Source organism: Nansenia antarctica, assembly GCF_963989245.1.
Source record: "Nansenia antarctica genome assembly, chromosome: 7".
Taxonomy (NCBI): domain Eukaryota; kingdom Metazoa; phylum Chordata; class Actinopteri; order Argentiniformes; family Microstomatidae; genus Nansenia; species Nansenia antarctica.
The window spans coordinates 15,082,618-15,103,294 of NC_137677.1; the positions used below are offsets into that span (position 1 = coordinate 15,082,618).

Sequence of the window (20,677 nt, forward strand, 5' to 3'; positions counted from 1 at the left end):
ACCTCTTCATCCCCTCTACCCCTCTGTACAGACCTCTTCATCCCCTCTACCCCTCTGTACAGACCTCTTCATCCCCTGTACAGACCTCTTCATCCCCTCTACCCCCCTGTACAGACCTCTTCATCCCCTCTACCCCCCCTGTACAGACCTCTTCATCCCCTCTACCCCCCTGTACAGACCTCTTCATCCCCTCTACCCCCCTGTACAGACCTCTTCATACCCTCTACCCCCCTGTACAGACCTCTTCATCCCCTCTACCCCCCTGTACAGACCTCTTCATCCCCTCTACCCCTCTGTACAGACCTCTTCATCCCCTCTACCCCTCTGTACAGACCTCTTCATCCCCTGTACAGACCTCTTCATCCCCTCTACCCCCCTGTACAGACCTCTTCATCCCCTCTACCCCCCCTGTACAGACCTCTTCATCCCCTCTACCCCCCTGTACAGACCTCTTCATCCCCTCTACCCCCCTGTACAGACCTCTTCATCCCCTCTACCCCCCTGTACAGACCTCTTCATCCCCTCTACCCCCCTGTACAGACCTGTTCATACCCTCTACCCCCCTGTACAGACCTCTTCATCCCCTCTACCCCTCTGTACAGACCTCTTCATCCCCTCTACCCCTCTGTACAGACCTCTTCATCCCCTGTACAGACCTCTTCATCCCCTCTACCCCCCTGTACAGACCTCTTCATCCCCTCTACCCCCCTGTACAGACCTCTTCATCCCCTCTACCCCCTGTACAGACCTCTTCATCCCCTCTACCCCTCTGTACAGACCTCTTCATCCCCTCTACCCTCCTCTACAGACCTCTTCATCCCCTCTACCCCCCTGTACAGACCTCTTCATCCCCTCTACCCCTCTGTACAGACCTCTTCATCCCCTCTACCCCCCCTGTACAGACCTCTTCATACCCTCTACCCCCCTGTACAGACCTCTTCATCCCCTCTACCCCCCCTGTACAGACCTCTTCATCACCTCTACCCCCCTGTACAGACCTCTTCATCACCTCTACCCCCCCTGTACAGACCTCTTCATCACCTCTACCCCCCCAGTTTTCTCTACAATTTCTACAATTTTCTCTCTACAGTTTCTACACGTCAACGTGTACCGAAACACTTGTTTCCAACGTGGTCCTACGTTTCTCCTACACCAAGACACATACAAAGAGCATAGAAACATACAAAGAGCATAGAAACATACAAAGAGCATAGAAGATACAATCAGAATACAGTCTGCCATTCCTTCTCCCAGCATCGATTTGGTTTTCCTATCATGACTGAAGGACAGATGATTCACTTACTTACACAAGTTTGACTTCGGTAATAGGTCCAGTTGCAATATCATCAAGTTGGGAACAAAAGATGCCTCCTTCTAATCCATTTGTTCAATTTGTTTACAAAGTCCGGTAGTGGTTTGCTGTGTGATTTGCTGTATAGTTCCATATTCCCCCTGCGTGTTGGTCGCACGGCAGCGGAGACGGTCGCTGATAATTAAGACCAGCAGTAGAATGTTGCCAATAGACATATTACACAAAACACAAAACGAAAAAAAAAAAAAAAACACGAAGCAAACATTACTAGCCCCCATAGCCATGGTGACGCAGGTGAACGAACGTGATCTGAAATGTAGGTTAGCTACGCCGGCCGTATGACATGACGTAAGCACGTACGATTCTTTGTGCATGTCCCAAAACCCCATAGACAAATGACCGAATGGCCTGAAGTTACCAAAATAGATTTTACATGCAAGTCTACGAGAACAGCCTAGTGCAACTTCGAGTAGACTGAAAGTTGCCCTGAAAGGGGCGGGACTTGAAGCTGATTGGAACATACTCCACAGAACACTAGCTGATTGGACTATGATATACTCCACAGAACACTAGCTGATTGGACTATGATATTCAGAAGCAACACTGTCTAGAAGTCATAGAAAAAAAATCTCTCTCTTCTCCCTTTGGTGGGGCATTGTCCAATTGCCCCTAATGAACCAGCCTCCCCTGTTTAGATAAGAAGGAAAGAAGGGATACCAGTCTGTAGGGCAGCAGTCGGGTGAAGAGTTGGTTTCTTGAGAAGAGGCTTGACTCTAGCTGTCTTAAAGGCAGCTGGGACAGATCCCGTGGATAGAGAGGAGTTTATTATGGTTCCACTTGGATGTGACCAGTTTTAGAATATCATCAGGGGAGAGGGTTGATAAGGGGGTTTGGGAGGAGTGGTGGCAGTGTTGGTTAAAGGTAAATAAAAAGAGCTGCTAATGTCATTAACCTTCTTTTCAAAGTCATCCGCAGACAGGGAGGAGGGGGAGGAGGTGGGTTGAGGTGTGAGGAAAATGTGGAGAACAGTTTCCTTGGGTAAGAGGCAGGATTTGGGGATTTTGGAATGGTAGTAAGAGGCTTTAGCAGCTGATGCAGAGGAGGTGTAGGTGAAGAGGAAGGTGAGATAAGGTTTTAGGTCATCAGGGAGACTGGTTTTTCTCCATTTCCTCTTAGCTGCCCGGAGCCCTATTCTACGAGTTGTAGGGTTTCATGTTTCAAGTTTCAAGTTGCAAGTTTTATTGTTGTTACATGAGTGTAAGAGTGTAAAATCCTTAGACTTCGGTTCCTGACAGTGCAGCACAAGACAATAAGGCAATAGGCAATAATTCAAGATAAAGAAAAGTGACAATAGTACAGGACATAAGTGACAAATAAGACAGGATACAATTAGCACTACAGCTAGTAATAAAATAGATAGTTCAAGTAGTAAAATGGCTGTGAGCTTAAGTTTTAGGTAGTCCATATACATGGGGTGTGCTTGGGGATGATAGTCAATTGTCTACAGTAGGCTTGTTCATGAGTCTGATCACCAGGGGGAAGTAGCTGTTGATTTGCCTCAGAGTTTGGGCCTTAGGCTCCAGAAGTGGCGTTGCCTTTTGGACGGCATCGGTTCAAACAGACTGTGGTTGGGGTGGCTGGGATCTTTGATGACCCTCCGGGCTTTGCTGATGTGACGGGGTGTATTTTTTCATGAATCACTCTCAGCTGGATGGCTCACGTTCATTTATTCTGTAGAAAACAGTGCATCAATTTCTGGACACGGGACTTGCAGGGTCATCGAGCTACATTCGCATCAGTGGTTAAGAATGAACTGAGCATACAGTAGTCACTCATACTACACAAATTATAACAATAATATGAAACAAAAATACAAAATGTGTAGACTACATAAATCTTCACTTGTGTGATCATATAGTGGTATTCATTTAACAACAACAACAAGAAATCATAACATCCAAATGCATGGAAAAACCACGCACTTGGAATACGCATGCGCACCACGTGCAACAATGGCTGCAACCTGACTGCTAGGTAAGCCGCGAGCGTGTTGCAAACTAGCGAGGTGGAAGACCCAACCTCATACAATACGGTCTACTAACAGAACAACAGACATATAATAACACAACAATAATAATATTACCTGTAGAAAACAGTGCATCAATTTCTGGACACGGGACTTGCAGGGTCATCGAGCTACATTCTAAAATGATGTTACACACGGACATTCACGTTAGCGCCATCATTGTTAACAACAGAAAACTCACATTAACAAACTTGTGATATGTTCCAAACTAACATACTATGAATGGGAAACTCAAAACAGCTATCTTACTTATCAACCATTCAAATAAAACATAGGTACATTAATAATCTCTTAAATTATATGCGATCTCAGACCCTGCAGAAAACATGACCTTACCGCATCAGTGGTTAAGAATGAACTGAGGGAGATCACGTTACGTCCCGTGCAATTGCACTGTCCAGCTATATTTACACAGCATCCGGGTCACGGACACAGCATCCGGGTCACGGACACAGCATCCGGGTCACGGACACAGCATCCGGGTCACGGACACACCCCGGATATACCACGTCATTAAACCCCTAGAGGGCGCAGTTTATACCTATTTTAGCTATAATTGAACTTGACCTTTCTACTCCGTTACATAGACATACTGTATATCCTGGATGGAGGGAAGTGTTGTGGATCCCTCTTCGGCTCCACTCGTTCCCACCTCGGCACCGCTCGTTGAGCCTAATCAAGCCCAATCTGGGACAACTGCGCCGGCTCCAGCAGGTGCATACAATTTCAGACGGAGAAACCAGCAGCATAAAAAGCCCCACAACCTGCCGTCTGATGCTTGATCATTCTGATCCCATGTGGTTAGTCGTCTCGCTTTGTCGTGTTATCTCTAGTGTATTCTATATCCGTATTTATACTTGTTTATGTTCTCAGCCGTTTTATTATTTTCACCGTTGTTTGTTTTCTCTCTCTCACCATTCAAGGAACCTTCCTCCCCTGCATCCCAGTGTCACTCCCCGCTCCTCCACCATTCCATCCCATCATCCCCGGACAGCCTTCCCAACCTCCCTCCGTTCTCACCCAACGTACCACCCTCTGGATTCTCCCCCTATCATCACGGACGGACTTCACCCCCTTGCTAATCCTCCCGGACCCCTCTCCCTGGATAACCCTCTCACAGTTCTGGACTGGTTAGTACACGCACATTGAACAACAGCCTCCACATTTACATACCTACACCACATTAGTTTTTGCACGCTAGACACTCGCGCCCAGACACATACAGTAGTAGTCCAATACACACCTCACTTACATTTCGTCTCAGGCACCCACACACTCCCCCCACGTAGGCCCAGTTAGTGTAGGTTTATTATTTTGTCTGTCCTTACTCCTTATTAATAAATCCTTATTATTGTACTCTGTGTGTCTCTGTGTCCGTCTGTTCTGGGGTTCTGCCACATTTGACCGCTTGGTTCAGGCTTAACAGGAAGCTCACATCCACTGATTCACTCCAATGATGCACTCGGCTGTCCGCACCACCCTCTGTAGCGCTCTGTGGTTGTTGCCATGCCAGTTGCCATGCCAGGCAGTGATGCACCCAGTCAGAATGCTCTTGATTATGCATCTGTAGAAGGCCCGCAGGGTCTTGGACCCCCATGCCAAACTTCTTCTGCCGCCTGAGCTGAAGGAGGCACTGAGCGAGAGGGTACACAGGCTGCGATGAGAGGATGCAGTGTGGGGAGAGACTGACTGGGAGGGGGTGGGTTTGAGGGGGAGGGAGAGTTGTAAGGTTGGAGCTATGGGAGGAATGGTGAAGACAAGGTCGAGCTGATTGCCCGCCTTATGAGTCGGAGGAGTGTGGAATAGGGTAAGGCCAAAAGAGGAGAGAAGGTCAAGTACTTCAGATGTGTGAAGCTTGTTGTTTAAAGCACTAGTGAATTACAGTGTCAATTACAGAAAAAAGCATACAATACATAGCAACTACAAGGAAAACACAACACAGTCAGTTTGGTCATATTTCACATATTACAGTAAACATAATACCCTCACCCTTCAGGTCAGAATAAAAAATAAAAAGTAAATAAAATGGAATATTATTCCGGGATAACTGGGAAGGTAAATGTCTCTGCATTGGCTAAGAAAGGCTCCCATATCTTTTTGAAATTGTGACAGCAGCTGGTGAAACCGGGAACAAGTCGTCAACCGAGGAGAGAGTTCGTCATAGTACTCGGGCCGACATAGAATCTCACGATGGTCGGGGTGCGTCTCCTGCTTTGGGCTTGTCCCGCAGCGTACGATGAGCTTGACCTAGCAGGGGCTTTTCATCCAGGTGAAGTATTTCCTAAAGTAGTTGGACAGGGCCCCTCCAACCCCTCCAGTAGACACACAACCCAATATGATTTCTTCTGGATCTCTCCTCCAGGTTCTCGCATCGTTCATCCAGATGTTTAACTTGAGCCGTCAGCTTAGTCAACCATAGCCTCCAACTCCATTATCTGGCCACTGTGATCTGTAACTGCTAGTTCAAGCTCTAGCATAGTTTGCCTGTGTTGTTCTGGTTTTATCGGCTCTTTTAATTATTTTTGGACAGAGGAAATCTCAGAACAGAGACTGGAAGAGTACATTTTCCCACAGATGTCAGCTTTCAGGGAGTCCATCGTAATTTCGGCATTGAGTGGGATATCAGCATTAGCATGTGGCAAGGCTTTGTTACGGCCTCCTCTTGGTGGTTCGGATTTCAGACGAGCAGAAGACATTTAGGTTGTTTTGGTTCATAAAACTCACATAGAATGAATTTTAAGTTTTAACATAAAGTTAAACTTATTAACATAAAGTCACATTCTCAGGAGTAATGGGGAAACCTCTGGCACCTGATATGGCCTGGGCACAGTATTTCAAAAATGTTAATCTAAATCAGAATGATCCCAATTATTTTTTGCTATCCAGGATCAGATCTATCTGGCTGATATTGAGTCATAGAGGGGAAATCAGATAGCTGGATCTGATCCTGGCTAGCAAAAAAGACTCGGGATCAATCTGATGCAGATTAGAATCAGAATGATCCTGATTCTTTTTTGCTATCCAGGATCAGATCGAACTGGCTGATTTCTCCTGTAGTACTCGAAATCGTTTATATAGATCTGAACATGGGTAGCAAAAAAGAATTGGATCATTCTGTTAAATATTTTGAAATACTGGGCCCAGTTGTTCAACAGCTGATCCTGTTTAAACACAAACAATGTCACCTAGTCACTCGTATGCCACTAACATTTCTCCACCTGATGATGAGATCATTGCGCCTCAAATTATTTTTCTTATTGGCTATATACAGTATTTGAATAACCTGAAAGGAACATGTCAAAACAGCATCACTAGAGCACAGCAGTGTTCATTGTTGACATCAGAAACGTTTACCTAAGCTCTGTTTTCATTTGTTATTACTTATCAGCTGATTGTAATAGAGCTAGTTAGTGCTAGCGCCTGGGGACCTGCACCCACCCAGGCTGTAAGGCACACAGAACAGAACAGAACACAAACACACCTTCCGAAAGCATCCACTGGGAGGTTGAGGGGGGAGGGAGGCTGAGGGGGGTTGTGAAAAAAAACTGAGGGAAAGGTTGTGAGAAACAAGGTTGTGGGAAACGGAGGAGGGGTTTCCAAGACGGGTGTGGAGGGGTGTGGAGGGGTGTGGTTGTGAGGCGGAGGGTGGGCACAGTTTTTTGACAAAGGTGTATCCTGAGGAGAAAGTACTTAAGGCACCTCCCTTCACTCATCTTTAACACCCCCCTTACCTTACCCGTCCTCAAGTCATCAGTATTCAGAGGGAAAGATCGGAGGAGATAGAGGTCACTAACGTCTGTATGGTGCTGTTTCTGTGTTAAGACATGGCCAGGGTCTGTTTTGCAAGAGTCTGCTTGCTGCTTCTGCCGATATTTGGCCTGGTGAGTACATACCCCCTCAAGCTGATCTGAGTGGAACCTGTCATTACAGGCAGGGCTGTCATTAAAGGCCGGTGTGAATATAAGGAGTATTGTTACTTTTATTTTTAACTTTTAACTTTTATTTCTATTGTTGCCATAGCCATTTGCTGCTAGAATCTTAGCAATAACTGATAGATCTGAAGTGTTTACAAGTGCATGGATTAGAGGTGAGGGTTAGGGTTAACTTTTTTTTTGGGCATCGGAACTTGACTCCAATTGAGTATTAGATTACTACAGACTGAATGGGAACAGCTGAAACTGTAATCGAGTCATAAGTCATTAACATCCAACCTCTCAAAACAAATTGCTGCTATGTAAAATGGAGAGACAGGCATAGAGCCCTTCACCTTGAGGCAGAAGTAGGATAGCCCTGTGAATGAAGCTCTAAAAACATTCTGTCCAGCAAAGAGAGAGGTGTGGACACGAGAGGACAAAGTGTTCTGTCTAGCGTGACTAGAGAATGCAGTACAATTCCAGACATGCAGTATTGTGCACACATGCATTCTTGTTTATAAGTGGCCAAAAGGTTTTTTTTCACGCACTGAAAAAATATACATGTTTCATGTTTGATTTTCATATGGACATACTGTGTACAAGGGAAAATATGTGATTTTCACTCATGTCATGCATTGGACAAACACAGAAACAGAGAGGTGTCTTTGATAAATGCCTATAGCCATCCACATACATAAATCTGAGATGCAAAAGAACAGAGACAACATCAAATGTGCATCTTTTTCTGATATCTCTCATATCTTCACAAAAAGTAACCATTAGTTCTGTCTTTTCCCAATGTCAGTTTATATAATGGACATGAAAATGTCATATTCTGTCCCTCATGTTATACAGTACCATAAGCCAAAAAGAATCCTGAGTATATTATTCCTGTTCCTGTTGTTATATAGAAAATGCATTCTATATTTTTAAAATGTAATTTAAAAAGCACTACGGCTGCCAATAGCCCCTCGCTCGAGCATAGATACATTTTTCCTGTTATGACTGGTGGACAGATGACTTTGGATAAAAGCATCTGCTAAATGTAACATTCACTTTTGGGTTCAGTAATTCTGTGGTAGTATCTAAGTTCAAGTTCAAGAGTTTATTACCAATCACACAGGTTGTTGAATTAGTTTCAGTGCAGCTCATTCAAAAGCAAATTATTATAGCCTACAAATTATACAGTATTTTATTCACACACATGAAGAAACATGTATGTATTGTATATAAGTATACCATTTATTTAAAATCTGTGTAGGTGAGGTAAGAAACCCCTCTAGTGCTTATGGTAAAACCGCACATTAACGTAAACATTTAAAACATAACGTTTTGTGAATAAAGTACAGTACATTATACAGTAGAACTTCCTCATATAACATACAGTATATACATTATAGTTATTAATTAATTAATTAATTTTGCCATTTAGCAGACGCTTTTAATCCAAAGCGATTTACAATTACGAATTACAGGGACATTCCCCCTGGAGTAACTGAGGGCTAAGTGCCTTACTCAAGGGCACACTAGTAGTGGTGTGGTTTCAGGCGGGATTTGAACTCACAACCTTCTGATCACAAGTCCAACTCACTATCCACTAGACCACCACTACCCCTTATACAATCCATGAAAGACAATATCACAGACAATATCACATTAGGAAAAATAGCATCACAGACAATATCACATTAGGAAAAATAGCATTATGAAGTGTATTCTCCAGTATAAAAAAATATTTAAAAAGACTAGTTTGTGCTTAGTGTATGTCAGGATTGATTTGTTAGTCATTGTTTTACGTTGACTTACTGTTCCCGTGTTGCTCTGCTGCTAGCTATGTATATACTGTATATTTCTCTGTATTTGAATTTTGTAATTGTTTTTAAAATTTGTTGTATGGGCGACCTTGAGTGCCTTGAAAGGCGCCTTATAAAATAAATGTATTATTATTATTATTATTATTATTATTATTATTATTATTATTATTATTACCACTTAAACCTCAATCTCGCACTCAGCTGCTGGTTTAGGACTTGTCAGGTGGTAGGGAGACAGAGCAGGTTTGAAGGAATGGAAAATGCATAATTGAAACCTGCCCAAATATTATTGGTAGCAACTGTTGAGGGGAATACATACAGAGAATACATGTACTTTGATGTTATTAAACTGCATGAGCAGTTTCCATCCATTGCTAAATTAGATTTAGGTTAGTATGGGTGTGTAATGTAACATCGTTCGATGTGATATTTAACATATGTGTGTGGTGTAATCGACTTGTGTGAAAGGAGCTCTGCAGTCGATCCTGTCATACGTCAGACCCACACCAACGCCCTTCCTTATTCCTCTCATCATAAGAATTTCAACAAAGAAAATCAATTTGTATAAGATAATCCTAACTCTAATTGTGATGTCTTTATATTCAGCTTGCCAGCGCTGAGGCAGAGGCAGAGCGATCCAGGAGGAGGAAGAGAGAGTGGATCCTTCCTCCTGCCAAGCTGAAAGAGAATAAGGACTACACTAAAAGAGAATTCATTGCCAAGGTAAACAAAACCGACCAAACAGAATCTCATTAATGTAATTATATGATTGTGGTATTTGGGTGTGAGAGACACACCCTGACCCTAAACTCTTCTGTGTGGCATGAACAACATTGTAAGGTATGAAACCAGGAACTGGTTTGTGATGCTTCTCTATGGCAGTGAATGTGTGATAAGAATCTGTCTGATGTGGGAAAGGTTCACTGAGAGAGTGTGAACTGGAATTTCAGATTACCTCACTGTTTGTTCTAGTCACGCATCATGATTGTGAAAGATTTCCTTGGAAGTGAATTAATTTAAGCATACGATTATTCTATTATACTGTCATGTTACTTGATTCAATTAATGTGGAATTTCAATACACTTTGCTTGGTGATAAACAACTACTGAACACTGAAAGCATTCAGACCCCTTCACTTTTTTACACATTTTGTTGTGTTATAGTCAATTTAAAATGTATTAAATTAAAATGATTTGCCGTCAGTCCACACACAGGACCCCAGAATGACAAAGTGAAGACACGTTTTTTGAGATTTCAGTCAATTTATAAAAATGTAAATGCAGAAATACCTAATGTACATAAGTATTCAGACCCTTTGCTAGGACATTCAATAAGTTGAATTTCATCCATCTTAATGCAAGGATAATAGTTCATGTATTAATTTGTTGAATTCATATGAATACCTTTTATAGGGTCTCTGATTTGCATAGGAATCAGTTATACACTGTGTAGATTAGGATGTCACTACCAATTTCATAATTTTCTCTTGATCCTGACAAACTCCCCAGTCCCTGACAGTGACAAACATACCCATAACTTGATGCAGCTGCCACTATTCTTCACACGAGAGATGGCTTTTAAAAGAGCCATATGGGCAGACATAAATCTGGGACCTGTTGCACATTAATAATCAACAAAATCAATAATCAAGCAGTCGAGCTACAGTAACCTAGCGGCTAGATTCTAGCCCCCATTAGCACTGTTATAGAGAGCTGCTTTAGCCATATAGAGCATATCATCCTTTACCAATGTCTGAGTCTGCGTCTCCTCTGTACAGATCCGCTCTGATAAGGATCTGGTTGATAAGGTGGAGTACTCTCTGACTGGTAAGGGGGCGAACCAGGCCCCTTATAACCTATTTGTCATCAACCCTGCGAACGGCTTTGTAAGCATCACTGGCATCCTGGACCGTGAGCAGGCAGCAACCTACAACGTGAGTCTCCTCAACAATGGAATTGGATATGGAATAACACACTTAATCCTTAAGCTAGCTGTTGTGAGTACATTTTTCGTTCTTCTTTCTTTTGGCAGTTGACTGGAATGGTGACGTACAGAAACGGGACATTGGCAGAGCCAAGTATTCCTCTTGTGATCACAGTCCTCGACGAGAATGATAACCCGCCTTATTTTGAGATGCACAGCGGCAACATCACAGAGTGCAGCAAAGAAGGTACGCGAGGCATGCGCTTCTCCTAAGTGTGATATCCATGTGTCCCACACACATAATAAAGACACAGGCTGTCGTGGTCATGTTTGATGGAGTCCTCTCCTGTTGTCCCCTGCCCTGTGAATATCAGGTAGCTTCGTCATGAAGATCACTGGGATGGATGCAGATGAGGATGGGACCCCCAATGACCTGATCGCCTACAGCATCATCAGCCAGGAGCCAAAGGGTCATGGACCCATGTTCCACATAGACAAGTATACAGGGAAACTGTATACAAAAGACAACAAACTGGACAGAGAGGTGAGGCCTTAAAACGATCTGCTTACAGTAATATAATATGTTATCTTCCAATTATGTGACTACATAGTATCTTGTTTATGTGAATTATGATTGTATCTAAAAGTACCATTGCTCTTTTTCCAATAGACCCATGATTTCTACAAACTAGTTGTAAAAGGGATGGATTTGGGCGGGGAACCTGGCGGACTTTCAGGAACAGGGACGGTGGAGATCAAGGTCCTGGACATCAATGACAATGTCCCCACACTGGAAAAGAATGAGGTGAAAAGCCAATCTGTAGTTTTAACCTGTCCCAGGGGGTAACAGGCTAGTAATGTCTGGAATGATGGACTATGCATTTATCCTACTTTCATTCACAGATTGTTTTAAGGTCTGTTATCAATGTTAACCTTGCATTCATCAGTCATCAATGTTCCTTTGACAGGAACATACTGCAGTACTATACTGTACTATACATACTGCAGTACTTGTCTAATGTGTCCATAACTGAGTTCTATCATTTTTCCTTCAGTATTCCGGGAGTGTTGATGAGAACGTTGAGGATGTTGTTGTGCTGAAAATCAAAGCTCTTGACAAAGACCTAAAGCACACAGATAACTGGCTAACTGTCTTTGAGATCACCCAAGGGAACGAGAATGGACTGTTTTCCATCCATACAGACAAGGAGACCAATGAAGGAATTCTCAAGCTGATAAAGGTACTACTCAGTCATCTTTAGTTCTTACTTTTAAGAACATAATATCAGATTATTGTTTTCACATACTATTGACCTATTTCTACATGCTCACTCATCTCTTTTTTCTCCTCTTCTCTAACCACCACACCCAACCTAACAGGCTGTTGATTTTGAGAGCGTCCAGACACTTGAGCTTGGATTGCTCATTACGAATGTCGCTCCTTTTGCAGTAGGGAGTGCAGTGAAGATGGATGTGGATGTTCAAGCGGGAGCCGGTGGGGGAGGAGGTGGGGGAGGAGGTGGGGCTGGGGCTGGGGCTGGGGCTGGGGCTGGAGCAGGGGCTGGGGCAGGGGCAGGGGGAGGTCCTGTAGATTTAGATTTAGATTTAGATTTAGATTTAGATTTAGATTTAGATGTAGGAGTGGATGTGGGAGTAGATGTGGGACTGGATTTGGGACTGGATTTGGGACTGGATTTGGGAGTGGATGTTGGGGTCGATGTTGGGGCTGGGGCTGGGGCTGGGGCTGGGCCTGGGCTTAAACCTGGGCTTAAACCTGGGCCTAAACCTGGGCTTAAACCTGGGCCTAAACCTGGGGTTGGGGTTGGAGTTGGTCTGAAGCCGGGTGTTGGGCCTGGAGTTGGTCTGAAGCCGGGTGTTGGGCCTGGAGTTGGTCTGAAGCCGGGTGTTGGGCCTGGAGTTGGTCTGAAGCCGGGTGTTGGGCCTGGAGTTGGTCTGAAGCCGGGTGTTGGGCCTGGTCCTTCTGGAAAGCCCAAAAAAAAGCCAAAGAGCTACCCAATTAACATTGCGGTGAACAACATGCCAGAGGCCCCGGCGTTTAAGCCCAAGACAAAGCCTGTCCCTGTGTCAGAGGACCCTGCCGACATGCCGGAGGATGGAGTGCTCACCTCGTTCCCTGCCTTGGATGACGATACAGGAAAACCTGCTGAGGACGTTAGGTGAGTGAGGTTCATATATAAAGTATATTCCAGTGATTAAAGGCAACAGCAATGACCCAGATTTAAGTGATTCTGCAGATTTGTTTAATAGGAAATGCATCTGAGTAGCGTTCCTCACACAAATCCTTCCTCCAGGTATGCCAAAGCCTATGACCCAGACAACTGGGTGACCATTGATGAGGAGACAGCTCAGATTAAACTGGTCAAGCAGCCAGATCGAGAGTCCAAGTTCCTGGTGAATGGAACATACTATGCCAAGATACTCTGCATGACCAAAGGTAAACTCACAAAGGGGACGCAGTGGCTCAGGAGATAGAGCCGGCGTCTAATGATTGCAAGGTCGACAGTTTGAATCCCGGCTGGCCATGTGTCGAGGTGTCCTTGACAAAGATACTGAACCTCTAATTGCTCCTTTCCTAGAGCATAAAATACCAAATTCCAACAATTGAATAACAAGTTGATTGCATGACAATAAAACTATTATTATTATTACTAGGGTACCATCTTTGACACTGAAATTCACTTACAGTAAATACTAACAATATTCTAAAACCAATTTGACCTCAGTAGAATAATAAGCCTGATATCAGTTAGGCTTCGACAATAACCTGTCAAAGATGATTTTCAAGATGAATTCAAAATTAGCTAGTCGTCTTCATAACTGTTGGCCCATTCCAGCCAATGAACTTTTTTTCTATTTGGACTTGTTCCATTCTATACAGACCCCAATGAGTTAAACATTTAGGTGGAGTCGTTGGAAATACTGTATCTTCAGGTGATTTATGATCTTGGAAAATACAGAGACAGAACCTGTCCAACTGCTTAACAATTCAGGGTGTCTCCTCAGCAAAGGGCACTATGTGCTCAAAATGCATGGCAATAACAGCATGAAACAAATCAATTCTGAACTGATCTCCCCAAATGTGTTTATGGTCCAATACAATTTATTTATTTTATTTTATTTGTTTTACTTACATAACAATATGTTCAGTTTGAAGAGATGGAATTTAATCAAATGTGCTATCAAACCAAAGTCACAATAAAAACAAATGTTTCTGCTTTTGTGATGTTTATTGTTTCACGTATGATTTTCAGATATGCCACCTAAGACAGCTACAGGAACCATAGCCATCCAAGTCCAAGACTCCAATGACCACTGCCCAACCCTGACCACCACCCATGAGAATGTGTGCTCGGATAAACGTGTAGTCTATGTGACAGGGTTTGATGAGGACGTTACACCCAACTCAGCTCCGTTCACCTTTACCGTGGCAACGGAGGGGACGCGTGGCGAGTGGGAGGTGGAACCCATCAACGGTAAGACCCGGGTGGTGACCAATATAAGGAGACGTATGTAAATATGTATGTTATGTCAACAAAGACAAATCATTGCATGCATACTATTGTGTTGTAGGCATCCACATCTCACTCCTCCCCCTCTCTCTCTCTCTCTCTCTCTCTCTCTCTCTCTCTCTCTCCAGGGACCACGGCTGCACTGCGATCCCATGTGCCCCTGTGGCCAGGTGCGTATGAGATTGTGGTGGAGGTGGCAGATGAGCAGGGCCTGACCTGCCCAGAGAAGGAGGTGTTCACGGTGCATGTGTGCACTTGTGTGTCGGACGAGGACTGCAGCTCTCGGAGCTACACCAGCAAGCTAGAGACCACCTCCTCCAAACTGTCTGCCCCTGCCATTAGCCTGCTTCTCACAGCCTGTGCTCTGCTGCTATGTGAGTGGAGCTATGCTAAAGACATTCACACTCCAATCTCATCAAACATACATATGCCTACATACTTATCCATGATTTATTCTAAATGTCTGGTTCCTTGTCTTTCATCTCCTTGGTTCTACGTGTTGCAGTGTTGCCTCTCCTAATGCTGTTCTGTCAATGTGGGGGAGTTGAGACCTTCGCTGATCAGTTCACGGACCTTCCATTTGCTGATGCTAAAGAATACCTCATATCCTACCACACCGAGGGCAAGGGAGAGGATAAGGTGAGTGGGGGAATGCAAATGTAGAAGAGGCAGAGTGTCTGTGAAGGCAGAGTGTCTGTGAAGGCAGAGTGTCTGTGAAGCTGGATATAATATCTAGTTTATTTGTTTTGGTTTCGGTAGGAGGTGCCCCTTCTCAGCATTCCTATGAGTGACCAAAGGAATGTAGGGACAATCCAGGCGGTGGATGTGACTACAAAGTCATCCAGACCCCAAGCGACATATCAGACCAGTGAATCTATCATGCGCCATGATGAAACACTGCGTGAATCCAGGTATGGCCTTAGCACTGGCTTTAGTTCCGGCCCTGGCTTTAGTTCCGGCCCTGGCTTTAGTTCCGGGCCTGGCTTTAGTTCCGGGCCTGGCTTTAGTTCTGGCCCTGGCTTTGGTTCCAGCCCTGGCTCTGGGCTTATGGATGTGGACCACACCTATGGGCTCCAGAGCGATAGCTACAGCATGGGGCTTGGCAACACCATGCACACCAGATACACCCAGGCTGCCTATGCCGAAGAAGACATGTATGAGGACATAGCACTACCTAATTCTTTCCTGGATGACTACTACTCACAGGTAATTTGTTGCGTTGTAAAAACTATGCAGTGAATGTTGATAAATAGTCTTAAGTTAAAAGGAGGCATTATTATAAAATGTCTCTTATTCTCTCTTGCAGAAGGTGATGTGTGCAACACAAAACCCGCCACTGAAAGACAGTCTGTTGGTGTATGACTACGAAGGCCAGGGCTCTCCTGTGGGCTCAGTGGGCTGCTGCAGCCTTCTGGAATCTGACAACGACCTCCAGTTCCTCAACGACCTGGGGCCAAAGTTCAAGACCCTGGCCGAGATCTGCTCCCCTCCCAAACCTAAAGTTGAGCGTGTCATTGAGTCAAAACATACCAACATCAAAAGAGAGAACACCATCACCACTAGCAATGTCAACATTTCCAAATCATCCATTAGCAACATCAACCTCAACCAATCATCCACTGTCAACCTGGCCCGATCAGCTCCCACCGCTCCCATCACCAAGGTTACTAACGTCAGTCAGGCTGCAACTTTGCCACGCCCATCTGGCCAGATCTTTTTGGTGCAGCAGCAGCAGCCTGTGTACTACACCACCACCCCTGTAATGCAGCCCATGCACTACGTACTACAGCCACAAGCTCACAACATAGAGGGTATAATATTGGTCAATGGGTCTGGAGGCTTGGTCACCCAAGGTAACAGGGTCATAACACAGACCTCTACCTCCCCCACCAGCTCCACTAATCCAACCAGCCCCACAATGCTGATGCCCGGGAGCCCAGGCTGGATTCAGGGTTCTGGACCTGGTAACCCAGGCTGGGTCCAGGGGTCTGGGCCAGATATCCCTGGCTGGGTCCAGGGGTCTGGGCCCGGTAGCCCAGGCTGGGTCCAGGGGTCTGGGCCCGGTAGCCCAGGCTTGTTCCAGGGGTCTGGGCCCGGTAGCCCAGGCTGGTTCCAGGGGTCTGGGCCCGGTAGCCCAGGCTGGTTCCAGGGGTCTGGGCCCGGTATCCCAGGCTGGCTCCAGGGATCTGGGCCCAGTATCCCAGGCTGGGTCCAGGGGCCTGGGCCCGGTAGCCCAGGCTGGGACCAGGGGTCTCTGCCCAGAGATGGCTTGTCCATGGTAGGGCCAAGCTCTGGTGGTAACTATGTGATAGTGGAGAGGCAGGTGGCGTCCGGTCTGGGGGAGGCACAGGGGTCTGATCCAGGGGTACCACAGGGGTCTGATCCAGGGGTACCTCAGGGCACTTTGCCCAGAGGTGCATTCCTGATGAAAGAGGCTGTTCCCCCTCAGGGGGTTGTAGGACCAGCAGCCCAGGGTGGTGTGTGTGGCACTCTGCCAGGACACACACTTACAAGGGGGGGAAATGTTGTGTTGGTGGAGAGAAACCTGGAGCAAGTTAGCGTTGGGCAGGCTGGGCTGGGATCACATAGGATGGTGCAGGTTGGTGGTGGGCAAGCTGGGGGTGGGCCAGTTAGGATGGTGCAGGTTGGTGGTGGGCAAACTGGGGTAGGGCCAGTTAGGATGGTGCAGGTTGGTGGTGGGCAAGCTGGGGGTGGGCCAGTTAGGATGGTGCAGGTTGGTGGTGGGCAAGCTGGGGTAGGGCCAGTTAGGATGGTGCAGGTTGGTGGTGGGCAAGCTGGGGGTGGGCCAGTTAGGATGGTGCAGGTTGGTGGTGGGCAAGCTGGGGTAGGACAGGACAATATGGGCCAGATTATAAGAGAGGAGGGAGTACCCATGGGAGTACCCATGGGAGTACCCATGTGGGGGCAGCAGGGCATCCCGCAGAGAGTAGATATCTCTGGACAAAGGGGGCTGGATGGGGCAGTGTGGATGGGTGGAACTCCATCAATTTCACCAGAATACAACAGGGTAGTTGAGAATCAGGTCATCATTGAAACATCTGAGACAGTTGAGTCTATAATGGCTGCTGAGCTTGAGAGGAAAAAAATGTTTGAGGGCTACAGTGAAGCAGGTCAGGAATCTGATGATGAGGCTGAGTTAGAGTTATCAGAGCATGAAATACCAACAATGCCCATTCTAGAAACCGCACTCAATGTGGAGGATTCAATCATGGCTGATCTAATAGAGGAAACACAACAGTCTGAGTCTTTACCACAGACACCTGAGCCTACTGTGACTGAGAGCACTGAGGAGGACTCTACGTTAGCATTAGAGCCATCTGCAGAACAGTGTGAGCAATCTGACTCAATGGAGGAAAAACAAAGGGAAATACCCATTGACTCAAGCTTTGTGGTACAGGTTGTAGAAAAAGAGATGGAAGATCTCAGAAGCATTGAAGGGGTCATTGAAGAAATGGGACACCAGGAGATAGAGCCTCAAAATGAGTCTGTCCCCTCTGTTGACCTCTCTGATGAAGATGCATCCATGGTTGCCCAATGTTCCTCGCGAGAGGCATCTGTGTCTGGATCAGATATCATAGATGTAGTTGGTACAGATCAGACAGAGGAAGAAGAGTCGACAGAGTGGATTCAAGAGGAGGGAGTGAATTCAGAATCATACCAGGACAAACTACCAGTGGATCAATTCACAGATATCCAGGAGGGTAATACTGAGACAGAAGTGATTCTGGAATCAGAGTCACAGCAAAATGAGTCAGGTCTTGAAAACATCAATGATAGCCTAGAAGAGACTAATGCTGAGGAAGAAGTTAAGTCAGAATCACAGTTAGATCAGCTCACAGTGGACAAAATAGCAGATAACCAGGAAGAAGAGAGTAATGCTGAGGAGGAAGTGATGCCAGAATCAGAATTACAGCAGGAGCAGCTCGCAGCAGATGACATGAATGATGGCCAAGAAGAGGGGATGGTGAGTTTAGAGCAAGCCTTACCATCAGAGTCAACACAGGGAACACCAGAGGGAGGTGAATTAGAGGATGGTCCCGCTGTAGCTGGTACGGTAGCTGTGACAGCTGATTCTGATTTACTAGAGGAGGTAGATACAGAGGTTACCTATTCAGTAGCAGAGACAGACAGCGTTATAGAGGTAGAGACAGAGACAGTTGCAGTGTCTACAGATGGGTTGGCAGGAGAGGTAGTAGCGGGTGAGGTTGACTCCAGTCCAGAGGCTGAGCTGACAGAGTCTCAGAGTCCTGGGCAGGAGGAGAGTTCTGACACACTGACAGCTGGGGGGGGAGTGATTTTGCCGGGGGAAGAGGCCCAGGTGGGCGACACAGGTGACCTCTCAGTATCACAGGATGGAGAAGTAGAGGACAGTCCCCTGATCACAGGTGTGTCATCAGATGTGAAGGTGGCTTTAGAGTCGGCTGGCACCATGCAGGTAGTGGTGGAGGCTGTTAGTAGTCAGTCCCAAGGTGAACTAGAGGCTGTAGGGGTGGTGGTGGATGAGGTCTCTGGTGGAGCAGTGGATGAGGCCTCTGGTGTAGAGATGGATGAGGCCTCTGGTGGAGTGGTGGATGAGGCCTCTGGTGTAGAGATGGATGAGGCCTCTGGTGGAGTGGTGGGTGAGGTCTCTGGGGGAGTGACGGATGAGGCTTCTGTTGTACCAGTGGATGAGGCCTCTGATGTCCCAGTGGATGAGGCCTCTGATGTACCAGTGGATGAGGCTTCTGTTGTACCAGTGGATGAGGCCTCTGATGTACCAGTGGATGAGGCCTCTGATGTACCAGTGGATGAGGCCTCTGATGTACCAGTGGATGAGGCCTCTGTTGTACCAGTGGATGAGGTCTCTGGGGGAGTGGTGGATGAGGCCTCTGGTGGAGCAGCGGATGAGGTCTCTGGGGGAGCGATGGATGAGGTCTCTGATGTACCAGTGGATGAGGCCTCTGTTGTACCAGTGGATGAGGTCTCTGATGTACCAGTGGATGAGGTCTCTGTTGTACCAGTGGATGAGGTGTCTGGGGGAGTGGTGGATGAGGTCTCTGGTGGAGTGGTGGATGAGGTCTCTGGGGGAGCGATGGATGAGGTCTCTGATGTACCAGTGGATGAGGCCTCTGTTGTACCAGTGGATGAGGTCTCTGATGTACCAGTGGATGAGGTCTCTGTTGTACCAGTGGATGAGGTGTCTGGGGGAGTGGTGGATGAGGTCTCTGGTGGAGTGGTGGATGAGGTCTCAGGGGGAGTGAAGGATGAGGTCTCTGATGTAGCGATGGATGAGGTCTCTGGTGGAGTGGTGGATGAGGTCTCTGGGGGAGTGGTGGATGAGGCCTCTGGTGGAGTGGTGGATGAGGCCTCTGGTGGAGTGGTGGGTGAGGTCTCTGGGGGAGTGGTGGATGAGGTCTCTGAGGGAGTGGTGGATGAGGTCTCTGGTGGAGTGGTGGTTGAGGTCTCTGGTGGAGTGGTGGATGAGGTCTCTGGTGGAGTGGTGGATGAGGTCTCAGGGGGAGTGGTGGATGAGGCCTCTGGTGGAGTGGTGGATGAGGCCTCTGGTGGAGTGGTGGATGAGGCCTCTGGTGGAGTGGTGGATGAGGTCTCTGGTGGAGTGGTGGATGAGGTCTCTGGGGGAGTGGTGGATGAGGTCACTGGTGGAGTGGTGGATGAGGTCTCTGGGGGAGTGGTGGATGAGGTCTCTGGGGGAGCAGTGGGTGAGGCCTCTGGTGGGTTAGAACAAGGCCAAGCACCCATGGTTCAAATGACCCAGAATAAACTCAGGAAGAGCAAAAAGGGCTCCACTAAGAGCCCCAAGAGTCCCTCAGCAAAGTGTAAACAACAATGAGAGCTCAGTCCCAGCATGGATGAAGAGAGTGCGTGTATAGTCTGTGTTCTCAGCTATGGACATTTTGATGTGAAATAGTATGTTTGGTCTTTCAATTTTCTTATTTTCCCATGTTAATGTGTTATTAGGGCTACATTTGAAAGAAGATTGAGTCCCATTTTGAAATGTATTTTCATTTTCACAGGTGTAATAGTACCTTAACTTCTCCTCGGTAATTAATAAGGCATTAGTGTGCCTAAATACCTG

At 46.3% G+C, this 20,677-nt stretch overlaps 1 protein-coding gene across 1 annotated transcript; it reads left to right on the forward strand.

Annotated features, from left to right (window-relative positions):
* Positions 1 to 1,594: 1,594 nt before the first annotated feature.
* Positions 1,595 to 16,482, forward strand: LOC308162442 (desmoglein-2.1; the record flags this gene model as incomplete). The annotated part of the gene is made up of 17 exons (XM_080536594.1): positions 1,595 to 1,606; positions 4,969 to 5,043; positions 9,733 to 9,849; positions 10,905 to 11,060; positions 11,159 to 11,297; positions 11,425 to 11,594; positions 11,721 to 11,855; positions 12,106 to 12,291; positions 12,431 to 13,227; positions 13,363 to 13,505; positions 14,323 to 14,544; positions 14,751 to 14,954; positions 15,086 to 15,219; positions 15,340 to 15,405; positions 15,658 to 15,786; positions 15,887 to 16,339; positions 16,474 to 16,482. The coding sequence occupies 17 exons, from the start codon at positions 1,595 to 1,597 to the stop codon at positions 16,480 to 16,482; spliced, it is 3,147 nt and encodes a 1,048-aa protein (XP_080392720.1).
* Between the last annotated feature and the right edge of the window lie 4,195 nt (positions 16,483 to 20,677).